Source organism: Zootoca vivipara, chromosome 9, assembly GCF_965207765.1.
Source record: "Zootoca vivipara chromosome 9, rZooViv2.hap1.1, whole genome shotgun sequence".
Taxonomy (NCBI): domain Eukaryota; kingdom Metazoa; phylum Chordata; class Lepidosauria; order Squamata; family Lacertidae; genus Zootoca; species Zootoca vivipara.
Window position 1 is genome coordinate 7886834 of NC_142592.1, and position 12850 is coordinate 7899683.

Below are 12850 nucleotides of genomic sequence, written 5' to 3' on the forward strand. Positions count from 1 at the left end.
CACTAGCTACCAGGAGATTTTGTAAGCATTCTGAGAGAACTGTTGGCAGTGGAAAATTAAAAAGCACAGGTGTCTAAACCTGTGTTTTTCACATAGTGAGGCTGAAAGAATCAGGTATACCTGACATCAGATATTATATTCTGGTCCACAGCAGCAACATGCAGAATTAAACACCAGCTTATTATATTTACAACTGTTCTTCTCTTCTGAGCACCATTCATACATTTGTTTATTAAGTCAAAGGAGAAGCAGCAAGTCTACTTCTTTTGTGACAATTTATTATTCACTTGTTTTTAGTGTAAGTTAGCAATATTCTTGCAGGGAACTCTGTCAAAACACAATACTTTAAAACAATACAAATTCACCAGGTAATAAACAGCTTTTAAACATAACAACAGTAAACGTTTACACTAAAGTCACCGCGCCACAAAACAATACCAAACACAACAATTCATTTATACATTAGAAAAGCTAAAGTGGTACACCATTCTCGGAATTTCTTTCCCTATTTTGTTTCTTTCCAAACCTAGAGAACAACCTCACAAATTCAAATGGGAAATTATTATTAGGTCAAAAAATTAAAAAGATCCCACACATAAGTAACTGTTAATCTGAGCTGTTTCCATGTCATATTCTGTTCTAAACAACCCTTGCCCCAAAACTGTGATAAAAGTAAGCACTGCTTGGTTTTGCCCAGAAACTGAAATAGTTAGCAAAGGTTTAGAGGAGAATATCACATTTCTCCAGTAACAACAGTAATTTCTATTTCCATTTTGTGGAAACACTGAATTGTACACATTATACTATTTTTAAAACATTAATGTACTTACTGGTGAACACCAAGCACTTCCCAATCCTTCCCAACACCTTGAGGAGCTGCTAAGTTATGAAGCGTGTCTGGGCAAACTTCGATAAGTTTGCAAAGAAGCGACCATCCCACCTTAAAGGAAAAAACACAACTAGTTTTCAAAGCACACATCAAGCTCTTTTTTGCACAATCACAAGACTTTACAACTACAAAGTTCTTAGGATGGACTGTTACAATGGCAGATTTAGTCCAACTTTCAAAACATGTTATTACACTATTCAGATTGAGATACTAGTTTACAACTTTTTAACTTGTATATTGGTTTGAGGGGATTTTTAATTGATTTTTTTGCTTCAAAAATATTGTAACACACACACACACACACACCATAGCTGCCAAGTTTTCACTTTTCTCGCGAGGAAGCCTATTCAGCATAAGGGAAAATCCCTGTAAAAAAGGGATAACTTGGCAGCTATCACACACACACACACACAATTGCTATTTAAATACACATATACATAAACACTTCCTCCTATGGCACAATTTGGGTATTTTCATTATGCATTTGATTCCAACTGCCAGTCAAAAAAATGTTGACAGCTACTGCTATTGTCACAAGACACCTTTGGACTAGCCTCTTTCACATGCCTAGGGATTTCCCAACATTACTCAAGCTTCCATAAAAGAGACTTCAGGTTGGTAATTCACTGATAATGTATGCGTAATACATAGTGAGATAGGCAGTCTATTAATGTGTTATCAACGCACTGCATGTCCAGACGATGTGGAAGCAATGCCCACATCACTCCAGTTCAAAGAATATCCATTTAAATGGCAAACTACATGGAATATACTTTCAACTGTGAACAATACACACTTAAAAGGTCAGAGCTCTGCAGAATAAACATTGAAGTGGTAATTTGAAAGGATTCCAGACATTTCTGTCTTTAGGGCATCCTGCCAATTTATGCATGCCATGTGACTAATTCGCAACACAAGTACATACGGTATTTGCATTTTAACTGAATTACTTATTTAGTCAAATTCAGAATCTGAGGTCTGAAATATAAACTTTGTTGTTGTTGTTTAGTCCTGTCCGACTCTTCGTGATCCCATGGACCAGAGCATGCCAGGCACTCCTGTCTTCCACTGCCTCCTGTAGTTTGGTCAAACTCATGATGGTAGCTTTGAGAACACTGTCCAACCATCTCGTCCTCTGTCATCCCCTTCTCCTTGTGCCCTCAATCTTTCCCAACATCAGGGTCTTTTCCAGGGAGTCTTCTCTTGAAGTATAGCATATATTTAACACAAAAAACAGTGACAATTTGTTGTTCACAAAGGACAGCTGGACATATAAAGGGCCCCATAACCATTAGTATATAGTTATTGTTCTGTTTGTTTGGTTTTTGTTGTTGTTTAGTCGTTTAGTCGTGTCCGACCCTTCGTGATCCCATGGGCGAGAGCACACCACACACTCCTGTCTTCCACTGCCTCCCAATTTGCTCAGACTCATGTTCGTAGCTTCGAGAACACTGTCCAACCATCTCATCCTCTGTCGTCCCCTTCTCCTTGTTTGATCTTCTTGTAGTCCATGGCACTCTCTCGAGTCTCCTCCAGCACCATAATTCAAAGGCATCAATTCTTCGGTGATCAGCCTTCTTTATGATCCAGCTCTCACGTCCATACATCACTACTGGGAAAACCATAGCTTTAACTATACGGACCTTTATTGGCAAGGTGATGTCTCTGCTTTTTAAGATGCTGTCTAGGCTTGTCTTTGCTTTCCTCCCAAGAAGCAGGTGTCTTTTAATTTCATGACTGCTGTCACCATCTGCAGTGATCATGGAATCCAAGAAAGTAAAATCTCTCACTGCCTCCATTTCTTCCCCGTCTATTTACCAGGAGGTGATGGGACCAGTGGCCATGATGTTAGTTTTTTTGATGTTGAGTTTCAGACCACATTTTGCCTTGTCGTATCGAAGGGGCTTGAATAACTCAGAGAAGCTAGGAGCTATGCCGTGCAGGGCCGCCCAAGACGGACAGGTCATAGTGGAGAGTTCTGACTAAACATGATCCACCTGGAGCAGGAACCGGCAAGCCACTCCAGTATCCCTGCCAAGAAAACTCTATGGACGAAGACAATAGGCATAAACTTCTAGTTTACCCTAAAGGCATTAAGATTGTAAAGGCAAATCACCTAAGCACATTACTTCTCCTTCTGTCAATTTCAAGAGATAAAACACACTGTCGTGAGGATCTGAAATTGGTTTTCACTTCCTAGAATAATAGAATTGTAGAATCGGAAAGGATCCCAAGGGTCATCTAGTCCAACAAATTAATAGGATGCAACATACAAGTTAACAAGGCAGAAATATGATGAGGTTGTTATTTCTCTCCTGCTCCAATCCTTTGCAGTGACATCAGCATCAGGTGCTTTGCTACCCAGCAACAGTCCAAACTTTGAACATGGAACTACTAGCAAGTAGGGGGAAAGTCATTGAGTCTCTTAGGAGTGTTGCTTCAAGGGCTTTGGGAGAGTGGCATGAAAGTGAAAAGACAACAAGAGAAATGCCTTGCGCTTGTGCATAAGGGCCCTCAGGGCAGCCCTGTTCCTCAAGTGACAACACAACTAAAAGCCACTTCAAATAATCAGCAGAATCAAAAGGGAGGAAATTATCATGGAATCTACCATTTCAGGCTGCTGGTAGGTGGTGTTCATGTTGAATGCTTCCCTACAAAAATTAATTCCTGCACATAAAAACTAGCATTTCTGACCCTCGCCTGTCTCCCTCACATACTATTCTACTCCCCCCCCCCAATGAGTTCAGTGATCAAATATTTCCTCATCCACATTCCTTCAAACTCCTCCCCTCACACTTTGAAGGAAAAGCTTTAACCACTTGATTTGGTAGATTTTATAAAACTATAGCAAATCGCTTATTTCCAGAAATGCATAATGTAGGATGCACATTTGGCTTTATGGCACAAACCATTGCTTGTATTGCAGCCATGAAGCCAATAATAAACTAGCCCAGATGAAAAAAACGCTACAGCAGTGCAAAGAGTCCATAATCACCAGCTTTGTCCAAAGCATCCATCTCTTTGACTATGCACAAGGATCAAACCCCGAACAGAACGGGGGGGGGGGAGATCTCTTCTTATTTAATTTGAGTGTACGATAATGGAGAGGTTTTCACAGGTACCCCCCACCCTGCCCCACAAAAAGCAGAACTAGACTTGATAGGACATAGAGGCTGCCAGCTGCCTTCTTGTTCATTTCTGCCTGAAAAACACTCATGTTATTATGATAACTAAACAGACCCACATAATTTCCTTTTTGAAATGTATTTTTTCGCATTCCAACAGTTTCCTTTATTTAAAATTACTGCTTGAGGTGTGATATTCTCTGCTCATTATACAATATGTCGTGCACTTAAAGCAGAAACCATTTATATCATCCGTATGGAACAGATATGCAAATTTCTTGACATTTAGTCTCTAACTACTTTGTATTCATGTTTTCTAAGAACGTTGTTTGAAAATACTTATAGATCAGGGGTGTCAAACTCAAATTCATCGGGGGCCGCATCAGCAGTTTGGTCACCCTCAAAGGGCCGGTTGTATCTGTAGGACTATGTGTCCACTCTTTATTATCATAAATTATTGTCACTGCATTCAATTATTACTGTTTTTGTAATAATGTAAGTAATAACTAGCTCTGAAAGCAGAAACATAGTCAGAATAATGGCAAGTAGATATTCAAATGTACAATTATTGTACAATTTATTGAAAAATGATTTTTGGCAACTGCACTGGGTGGTGGAGGCTCGCTAGGGTTTCATGCAGGACCTTTGCAGAGCTACTAGTACCTGGAGATGCTGGGGTCCTTCTGCATGCAGGACAGATGTTCTGCCAGTGAGCCACCACCCTTCACCAAAGGGATTGGCTGAGGTTGACTCACTGGAGCTGCTCTCCTGGTTCCAGGGTTTAAGGGCCAGAAGTATAAAGCAGCATCCTATGTTTCTGAGGAGAGGGAGAGGGAGGGGAGGGGAGGGAGGGAGGGAGGGATGGAGGGAGGAAGAAAAGAGGGAGTGGGAGGGAGAGAGGAAGGAAGGAAAGAGGGGAGAGAAAGAAGAGTAGGAAATAAGGAAGGGAATAAAGAAGGAAAGAAAAAGAAAGAGGGAGAGAAGACGGAAAGGGAGAAATAAGGAAGGAAGTAGAGGGAAAGAAAGAATAAGAATGAGGGAGAGGAAGAAAGATGGGAAGGACAGAAGGAAGAAAGGAAGAAAGGAAGGAAGGAAGGAAGGAAAGAGGGAGCAGGAGGGAGAGAGGAAGGAAAGAGGTGAGAGAAAGAAGAGTAGGAAAGAAGGAATAAAGAAGGAAAGAAAAAGAAAGAGGGAGAGAAGACAGAGATAAAGAAGGAAGGAAGGAGAGGGAAAGAAAGAATAAGAACGAGAGAGAGGAAGAAAGAAAGGGAAGGGGGGTCGCCGCCTTGATTCAGCGCCAGAAAAGAGAGCGAAGGGACCCAGGGGCAAAAAGCATTTCCAGTGGAGCGTGAGGCAGCGGGTGTCCGTTTTAGGAGAAGTGCGTAAAGCCTCAGTTGCACGTTCGTGAGGCTGAGCCGCGGCAGGATGAGGAGGAGGTGAGGCAAGAGGAGGAGAAGGAGGAGGAGGAGGCTTGCCGGGTCGGTGCCCGGCAGCGCCGTGCGGAGAGTCCCAAGCCTCTGGGACGCAGCAGTGCTCTGTAGCACTTTGAATCCTCCTCCTCCTCCACGCGGCGCTGCTGGGTGCTTTGTCTGTGCTTCAGCAGCAGCAGCAGCCGTTTCCAGGCGCTGAGCCGTGGCAGGAGGAGGATTCAAAGTGCTACAGAGCACTGCTGCGTCGCAGAGGCTCGGGACTCTCCGTGCGGCGCTGCTCCGGCCGCCTTTCTACCCCCCCCCCGGCGCCAGCTGTTTGTCGGCGCTTTGTCGGCGCCGCGCTTCAGCAGCAAGGTCCCGCTGCTGGGTCCCGCTGGCTGGGGCGCTTGGCGGGCCACATGACGAGGTCTGGCGGGCCGGATTTGGCCCCCGGGCCTTGTGTTTGACACCCGTGTTATAGATACATATCTCAATTAAAATTATACATGTAAATCAAGCAAAGTTGAATAACTCCCTTAAAAAATACTTTTCACATTGTTGTTTGAAAGTGGGCTAGCCTGTTATAACATCCAGGGCAAATCTTAAGACATATTAAAGATGGGTTCATTTCCTTTCAACTTGCACTGTTTTAAAACTTAACCAAAATGAGACAGCAGTTGTGATATGAGAACACCACGCTGAAGTCTATACCTGCAGCACATATTTTACAGTTAACATTTTTTTCGACATGAAAATAAACTAATGGCAATAATTTCATGGGTTACACCATTGCCCGTCATCAAATTCGTAAAATTTATTATTTTTATTTATTAAATTTCTATATTGCCCTTCATTCAAGGATCAAAGGGTGGTTTACAAAAGGTACAAATGCCCCAGGGGAAGAGCTTCAATACAAGGTCAATTGGATTTACGGAACTGGAATGATGGCTGAACTTGAACATTCAAGTCACTTATTTTTGCAGTACAGTACTCCCATTTTCAAGGGGTAGATGTAATAGCCTCATGCACTAGCAGCGGAAACATCAAGTCTTAGGGCACCTTAAGGATGAATGCATAGCATATGTCATGAGCCTAATAGTTTGTCTTCAGGTTACAGGTAGGTAGCCGTGTTGGTCTGGGTCGTAATAAAATTAAAAAATTCCTTCAGTAGCACCTTAAAGACCAACTAAGTTTTTATTTTGGTATGAGCTTTCGTGTGCATGCACATGCATGCACACGAAAGCTCATACCAAAATAAAAACTTAGTTGGTCTTTAAGGTGCTACTGAAGGAATTTTTTTAGTTTGTCTTCAGAATGTCACGTTTTTTCTTGCTTCCCCATTTTCAAGTACGGTAACTCACACAAATACGCCTTTCAGAGAGATATGAACTGAACCCGAATTTGCTTCAGAAATGGGTACAAATTGAGTTGAGACATCCCCAATCACCACAAAGAGCATCTTCGGACCTAGGATTTCCGTTTGGGCATCCCCTTCTATATCCCTACATCATATAAAACTTTTCAGTAGACATCACCCTGCAATAAAGTTGGGATGGAGAAAACAAAGTCGAATCGTTCCTCATCTGCTGGGATAGCTCAGTGAGTAAATCATGAGTCTCTTAATCTCAGGGTTCTGGGTTCGAGCAAAAGATTCCTGCATCGCAGGGGGTTGAACTAGACGACCCTTGTGGTTCCGACTCTACAATTCTCTATGCGCTGGGCTAAAAAGTGGGGAGCAGGGGTGGGATAAGTAAAAAAAGAGAGAGGAGACGATAGCTCAGTGGGTTAGTTAGAGCATGTCACTCTCATGGGTCCGATTCCTATTTGGGCCACCTGCTTCTTCCTGCCTTGCAGGGGGTTGGACTATATGACTCTGGGGGTCCCGTCCAAGTGCTCAATTCTACGACTCAACGAAGAGTTCTTTATTTTTATTTTACATTTTAGAATATTCTTTTAAACAACATTAAATCAATGGCTTCCCTTCTTCTCTTTCTCATTTTACATATCACAAATCCCTGCATATATTACATAAGTGAAATCATTCAGTATTGCACCCATCAAAACTGATCTACACCGTTGAATTTATCTCAGTGCTGCCAGGTTTTTTTTAAAATCAACACATTTTTCACCTATGCAAGCATATTCCGTTCTTCCCGTTCTGTTATTTATTTACCTGCTGCACGCTCGCCACCCTCATGTAAGAGGCCAGCACCAACAACAGAGGCACGTGGACGTTTTTGCCGACGAGCAAGGGAGGACCTGATCGAAACCAAAAAGGGAGGGAGGGAGAAAGGAAATAAAAAGGAAAAGCGAAATAGGAAAATGCGGGGGGGGGAGAGAGAAAAAGTTTTTGCCACGTTACTCAACAGCTCGGAAAGAGGCTTAAAACGTCAAGCAAGAATAAAACCCCGAAACGCGAAGGCTCTCCGGAGTTTACCGCTCGGCGACGAGGCGAAGGCGAGGAGATCCCTCAGGATCTGGACGAGGGTCTCGATCTGCTTCCCTTCCTGGACATTCTTCAGGCGGACGATGAGCTTCTTGAGAGCCGCTTCCCTCTCCTCCTCCTCTTCGCCGCCGCCGCCGCCGCCGCCCCGGCAGCTCCTGCTGCTTCCCCCCCTCCGGCCGCCGCTGCTCATGTCTCCCTCGGCGGCCACGAGCTTTCCCTCACAGAGAGCAGCTCAGAGGGATTTCCCCCTCACAGACCCCGCAGACCCACTGCAGGCTCCCTCCTGCCCGCTCGGCCGCGACGAGGGAATCAGGAGGAGGAGGAGGGGTGGCGGCGAAGGGAGCCAGCAGTGCGCACCACATGCCCGTAGATGGCGCTTTCGTTGCGGCCTGTTTGCCCCGCCGGGCTCGAGGCGGGGAGGAAAAAGAGGCGGGAAATCAGTTCGGCCGGCCTGCCTGGCGGCTTCGCTTTCCAGATCCTCGTCAAGGGCGGCGGAAGCGGGAGGAGCCGCAGGCGCCCCGCCTAAAACGAAACCGAGGGAACGGGGAAAGGGATTTGCGCAAAAAGCGGCTCTCCTCCTGAGGGCAGGATACCGGGGGGGGGGAGGAATGGCGACCTCTTGGCGTTCTCGAGGAGCCGAGGGTTGCGTGTTCGTGGTTGTGTGTGAAGGCGGGAGGAAAAGGGCTGTTTCGAGGCGCCCTCCCGCCTCAGAGTTGTCAAAGCGAGGGGGGAAATATCCCATCATAGCGGGTACCCCTGCCTTCATTGTTCTTTGTATATTATTACTGTTATTACTAATTTCCTTTCCTCCCAAAGGCTGTTGCTTTTGCGCCAAATTGTCTTTTTAATATACATATTATATATATATATTTAATACACACACACACACTTTTCAGATTTATACATTTCATTCATTTTACAATCCTAACATTTCAAAGCTTGACTTCCTTCCCCCTCTTTCTGCAGTCCCTTAAATTTATTTTTAATACCTTCTGCATATCCAAATTCATTTAATTTGCTCGTTTAGTTATCTGCCTTACATATATACTCTTATGAAACGGCAGGTTGTTACAATAATCCTGCCAGTGTTCTTATCTGTTTGCAATTTATATGTACATACAGTATTCAATAAACCATTTCCATTCTTTTATAAAAAGTTTGTTATCTTGATTTCTTATTTATCCAGTAGGTTTTGCCATTTCTTTATATTCCATAAGTTTTTGTATCCACTCTTCCTTTGCTGGGACTTCTTTCCATTCTGCGCCAAATTGTCAGCAACTGCCTATCTTATCTGAGGAGAAGGCGGCCATTGGGATGCCCAGCTTAAAATGATTTCAGGCTGTTGCCAAAACTTGACGGGAATGAAGCTGGGGAAAGTGGGGTATTTTGCTCGATAGTACAAAAAGGAGGGCATGGCCAGTTCAACACTACTACTACTACTACTACTACTACTAATAATAATAATAATAATAATAATTTTATTATTTATTCCTCGCCCATCTGACTGGGCTTTCCCCAGCCACTCTGGGTGGCATACAGCACCTAAAAAATCGTAAAACATTAGACATAAAAAACTTCCCTAAACATTGTTGCCTTCAGATGTCTTCTAAAAGTCAGATAGTTGGTTATTTCCTTGACATCTGATGGGAGGGCGTTCTACAGGGCGGGTGCCAACACCGAGAAGGCCCTCTGCCTGGTTCCCTGTAACCTCACTTCTCGCAGTGAGGGAACCGCCAGAAGGCCCTACCATATCTTCCAACATTTTCCCGGTGAAAATAGGGATTTCCATAATAATTATTTTACTATTTATACCCCATGCATCTAACTGACTTAGCCCAGCCACTTTGGGCGGCTTCCAACGTATAAAAATAAAAAAAACATTTTTTTAAAAAAACCCCGTATACAAGGCTGCCTTCAGATGGCTGCAGCGGTCAGATAACCCCATACCGTCCAACATTTCTCCTGTGAAAATAGGGATGTCTTAAGGAAAAGTGGGACATTCCAGGATCAAATCAGAAACTGGGATGGCTTCTGTAAATCCAGGGCTGTCCCTGAAAAATAGGGACACTTGGAGGGTCTGACATACATCTTTCCTGAGTGTTAGGTGGATAAATATCTATTTTGCACTTTGATATCAGATTACATATCATTCCATGAGAGAGTTGCTTGCATTACTCTTTTCCATTTTCTGATGTCATTATGCAAGAACTATCCCAGAAAAGGGACTGAGTTCAGTCTTCAGTGGACAGTGTCTACCCATCTCAGGATTTCTTTTTTATCCTTGCTCTAAGGTCGGCATATCATCAGTAGAATAAATACTTCACATTAAACACCCAGCAGTAGCAGTTACCAGGAGTTTCCTGGTAAATATATCAGAGGGCTCATGACACAGTAAAATGTGACTCATAGCAATCCCTGTAAACCCATAGCTTGTTCAGCTATTCCCCACCCATGTATATACAGAATGAGGAAACAGAATTACATCAGCTCCTCTTCCCTACCATCTGCAAATTTTAGTATAAAATTTGTACAAACAACTGTTTTAAGAGTAGCCAGGTGTCCTGCTGTACAGAGGACAATCCTCTTTTTAAAGATGTTCTCGGTTTAAAGGCCTTTCCAGTCCCAGCTTAAGACCAAAAAGAGAGCAGAGATATTGAAGTTGCCAATCAATACCCAGACAACAGATAGAAATGCAAGACATGTACATGACTATTTAAATTATAGCATTTACTGTATTTCTAAATGTGCATACATGTATGTATGCTAGCAAATGCACATTTTTGGCAAATCTGTGTTCCCCTTGTTTTTTTTTAAGCCATTGTTGATAACAAATGGGAGGGAATGTGGTCCTGCTCCTCTCCCCCCAAAAACTATCCTCTGCCTTCCTTCAGGTGATGGTCTTAACAACAACAACAACAACAACAACAACAACAACTTATTATTTCCACCCCGCCCATCTGACTGGGTTTCCCCAGCCACTCTGGGTGGCTTCCAGCAGAATGTTAAAATACAATGATTCATCAAATATTAAAAGCTTCCCTATTTGTTCTTTGGAAATGCCCCCTGCCTGCCTCTGGCATGCGACCATTCAAATGTGTGTGCTATCCTGCACTCTAATAACAACATATTCTGAAGTGAATATCACATTCACATGTACAGAGGCCATGTATTTTCCTGCTACTACCCTAGTCTTCTATCCTGCCAGTCACACTTAATTTTACTTTATTTAATTATATGTAATTATGAGAAGCCAAGTTATGCTGGACAAAGGGTGCATTCAGGAAAGAAGACAAGGAACACATTATGTAGATGTTGCTGAGCTTCTCTGCTTATCCAGAATCGTAGGGTAATATTTAAATGCAGTATACCTTTCTCCTGTGCCTTTTAACAGTTACAATGTATTTCAGTGCATAATTCTAGTCTCCTATTCCCAGGGGTTGGTGAACCTACTAATTATACATGGGGCGACTTTTGAAAAGCCTTTGGAAATCTCAGCAGGTTCAGAACGTGCTATCCAGTCTACTGACAAAGCCTTGTTCATGTTCAAAGTTATGATTTCGTATCTTTAAGCTGAAATCATTTATGCATACTTGCCTGGTAGTAAACTCCATTGAACAAAGTGGAACTTACAAGTAAACATTTATTTTGTACTAGCTGACCCGGCCACACGTTGCTGTGGTTCTTTCCTGTGATCCCCCCCCACCCTGTCCCAATCCATGACGTATCCTGCCCTCTTCCCTCCACCCCGGCTCATCCCTGTGTTTCGGTAGGATACCCTTCCCTCTGTTGTCCCTGGGGAGTGTTGGCCCCTCCCCCTGTATCTCCATACCTTGGCCCCCACCCTTCGAAAACGAACTGTCAGCTTATAGGTTCTATTTCCCAGCATGCAATTCTGTCTGAGCCTTTTGTTGTCCCTGGGGAGTGTTGGCCCCTACCCCTGGTATCTTCCTACATAGGCTCCCACCCTTGGAGAAGGAAATGTCAGTTTCTGGGTTCCATTTCCCAGTATTTACTTTTGTCTGAGCCCTCTGTTGTCCCTTCCCCCTGTAGCTCCATACATTGGCCCAGGCGCACGCATCGTGAACATTTCTATATATTTAGATTAAGGATCAGGGGTGATGATGCGCCCCGGGACGCAGAGAACTACTTTAAAAATCCCGACTGGGGGGAGGGGGTGTCAAATAGCATGTGACACAACGCCCACTAAATTATAAAGTGAAAACCCCTCGCTGTGCCCCCAAGTGCGTGTTAGGAGAAATGATGAACAACTGCCTAATGCTACCAGGCGTTTATTAATACACCCGCCGGGAGAGGCTTTGGGCTTGGGCTTTGGGGGTGGAATGGCTGTTTTGGTGGTTGTTGGACAGTTGCTCCCCCCCACCCTACGTCAGCCCATGACCTATTTGGGCTCCTCCTCCCCCCACCTCCCACCCAGGGCTCCATTCCGGATAGTATTTAAAGGGCTGTAGATCTGAGGCCTAGTATGTAAAATGGAGCCAAGGCCTAGTCTTTAGGCTGTAAAGTAGAGGCGAGGCCTTGGCTTGGGCTAGTATTTAAATGTGACCCGAGGCCTCTGCCCTGTATCTCCATTCCTTGGCCCTGGCCTGACTCTGTGGTTTGTCTGGTAATAGCCCCCCTTCAGATCCCCCTGAGCCTCAGAACTGCTAGGTTGGCAGGAGCTGGAACCAAGCAACGGGAGCTCACCCCGTCACAGGGATTCGAACCGCCGACCTTCTGATCAGCAAGCCCTAGGCTCAGTGGTTTAGCCCACAGCGCCACCTGGGTCCCCCCAGGGCGGGTTACAACAATTTAAATTTCAGAATTAAAAACAGTTGAAACATTACAACCACAGGATTAGGGTGGCCCCTGGAAACACACATCTCAGGTGTCAAAAGGCAGGATATAGTATGCATGTGATTGCAAAAGCTGGGAGTAATGTAACACTTTGGTCACAAAGTGATCTACATTTAGCAGCATAAAA

The 12850-nt window shown here is 44.0% G+C and overlaps 1 protein-coding gene across 2 annotated transcripts in view; it reads right to left on the minus strand.

Moving 5' to 3' along the window:
* The window catches only part of LRRK2 (leucine rich repeat kinase 2), an 80869-nt gene extending 72335 nt beyond the window's left edge, over window positions 1-8534 (minus strand). For both annotated transcript variants that reach the window (XM_035126473.3, XM_088676688.1), the window contains exons 1-3: window positions 7861-8534; window positions 7597-7682; window positions 831-940 (exon numbers count right to left, since the gene is read on the minus strand). In XM_035126473.3, coding sequence (XP_034982364.3) covers window positions 831-940; window positions 7597-7682; window positions 7861-8059 — 395 coding nt within the window. In that variant the 5' untranslated portion in view covers window positions 8060-8534. The remainder of the gene's footprint in view (window positions 1-830; window positions 941-7596; window positions 7683-7860) is intronic.
* Window positions 8535-12850: the final 4316 nt, after the last annotated feature.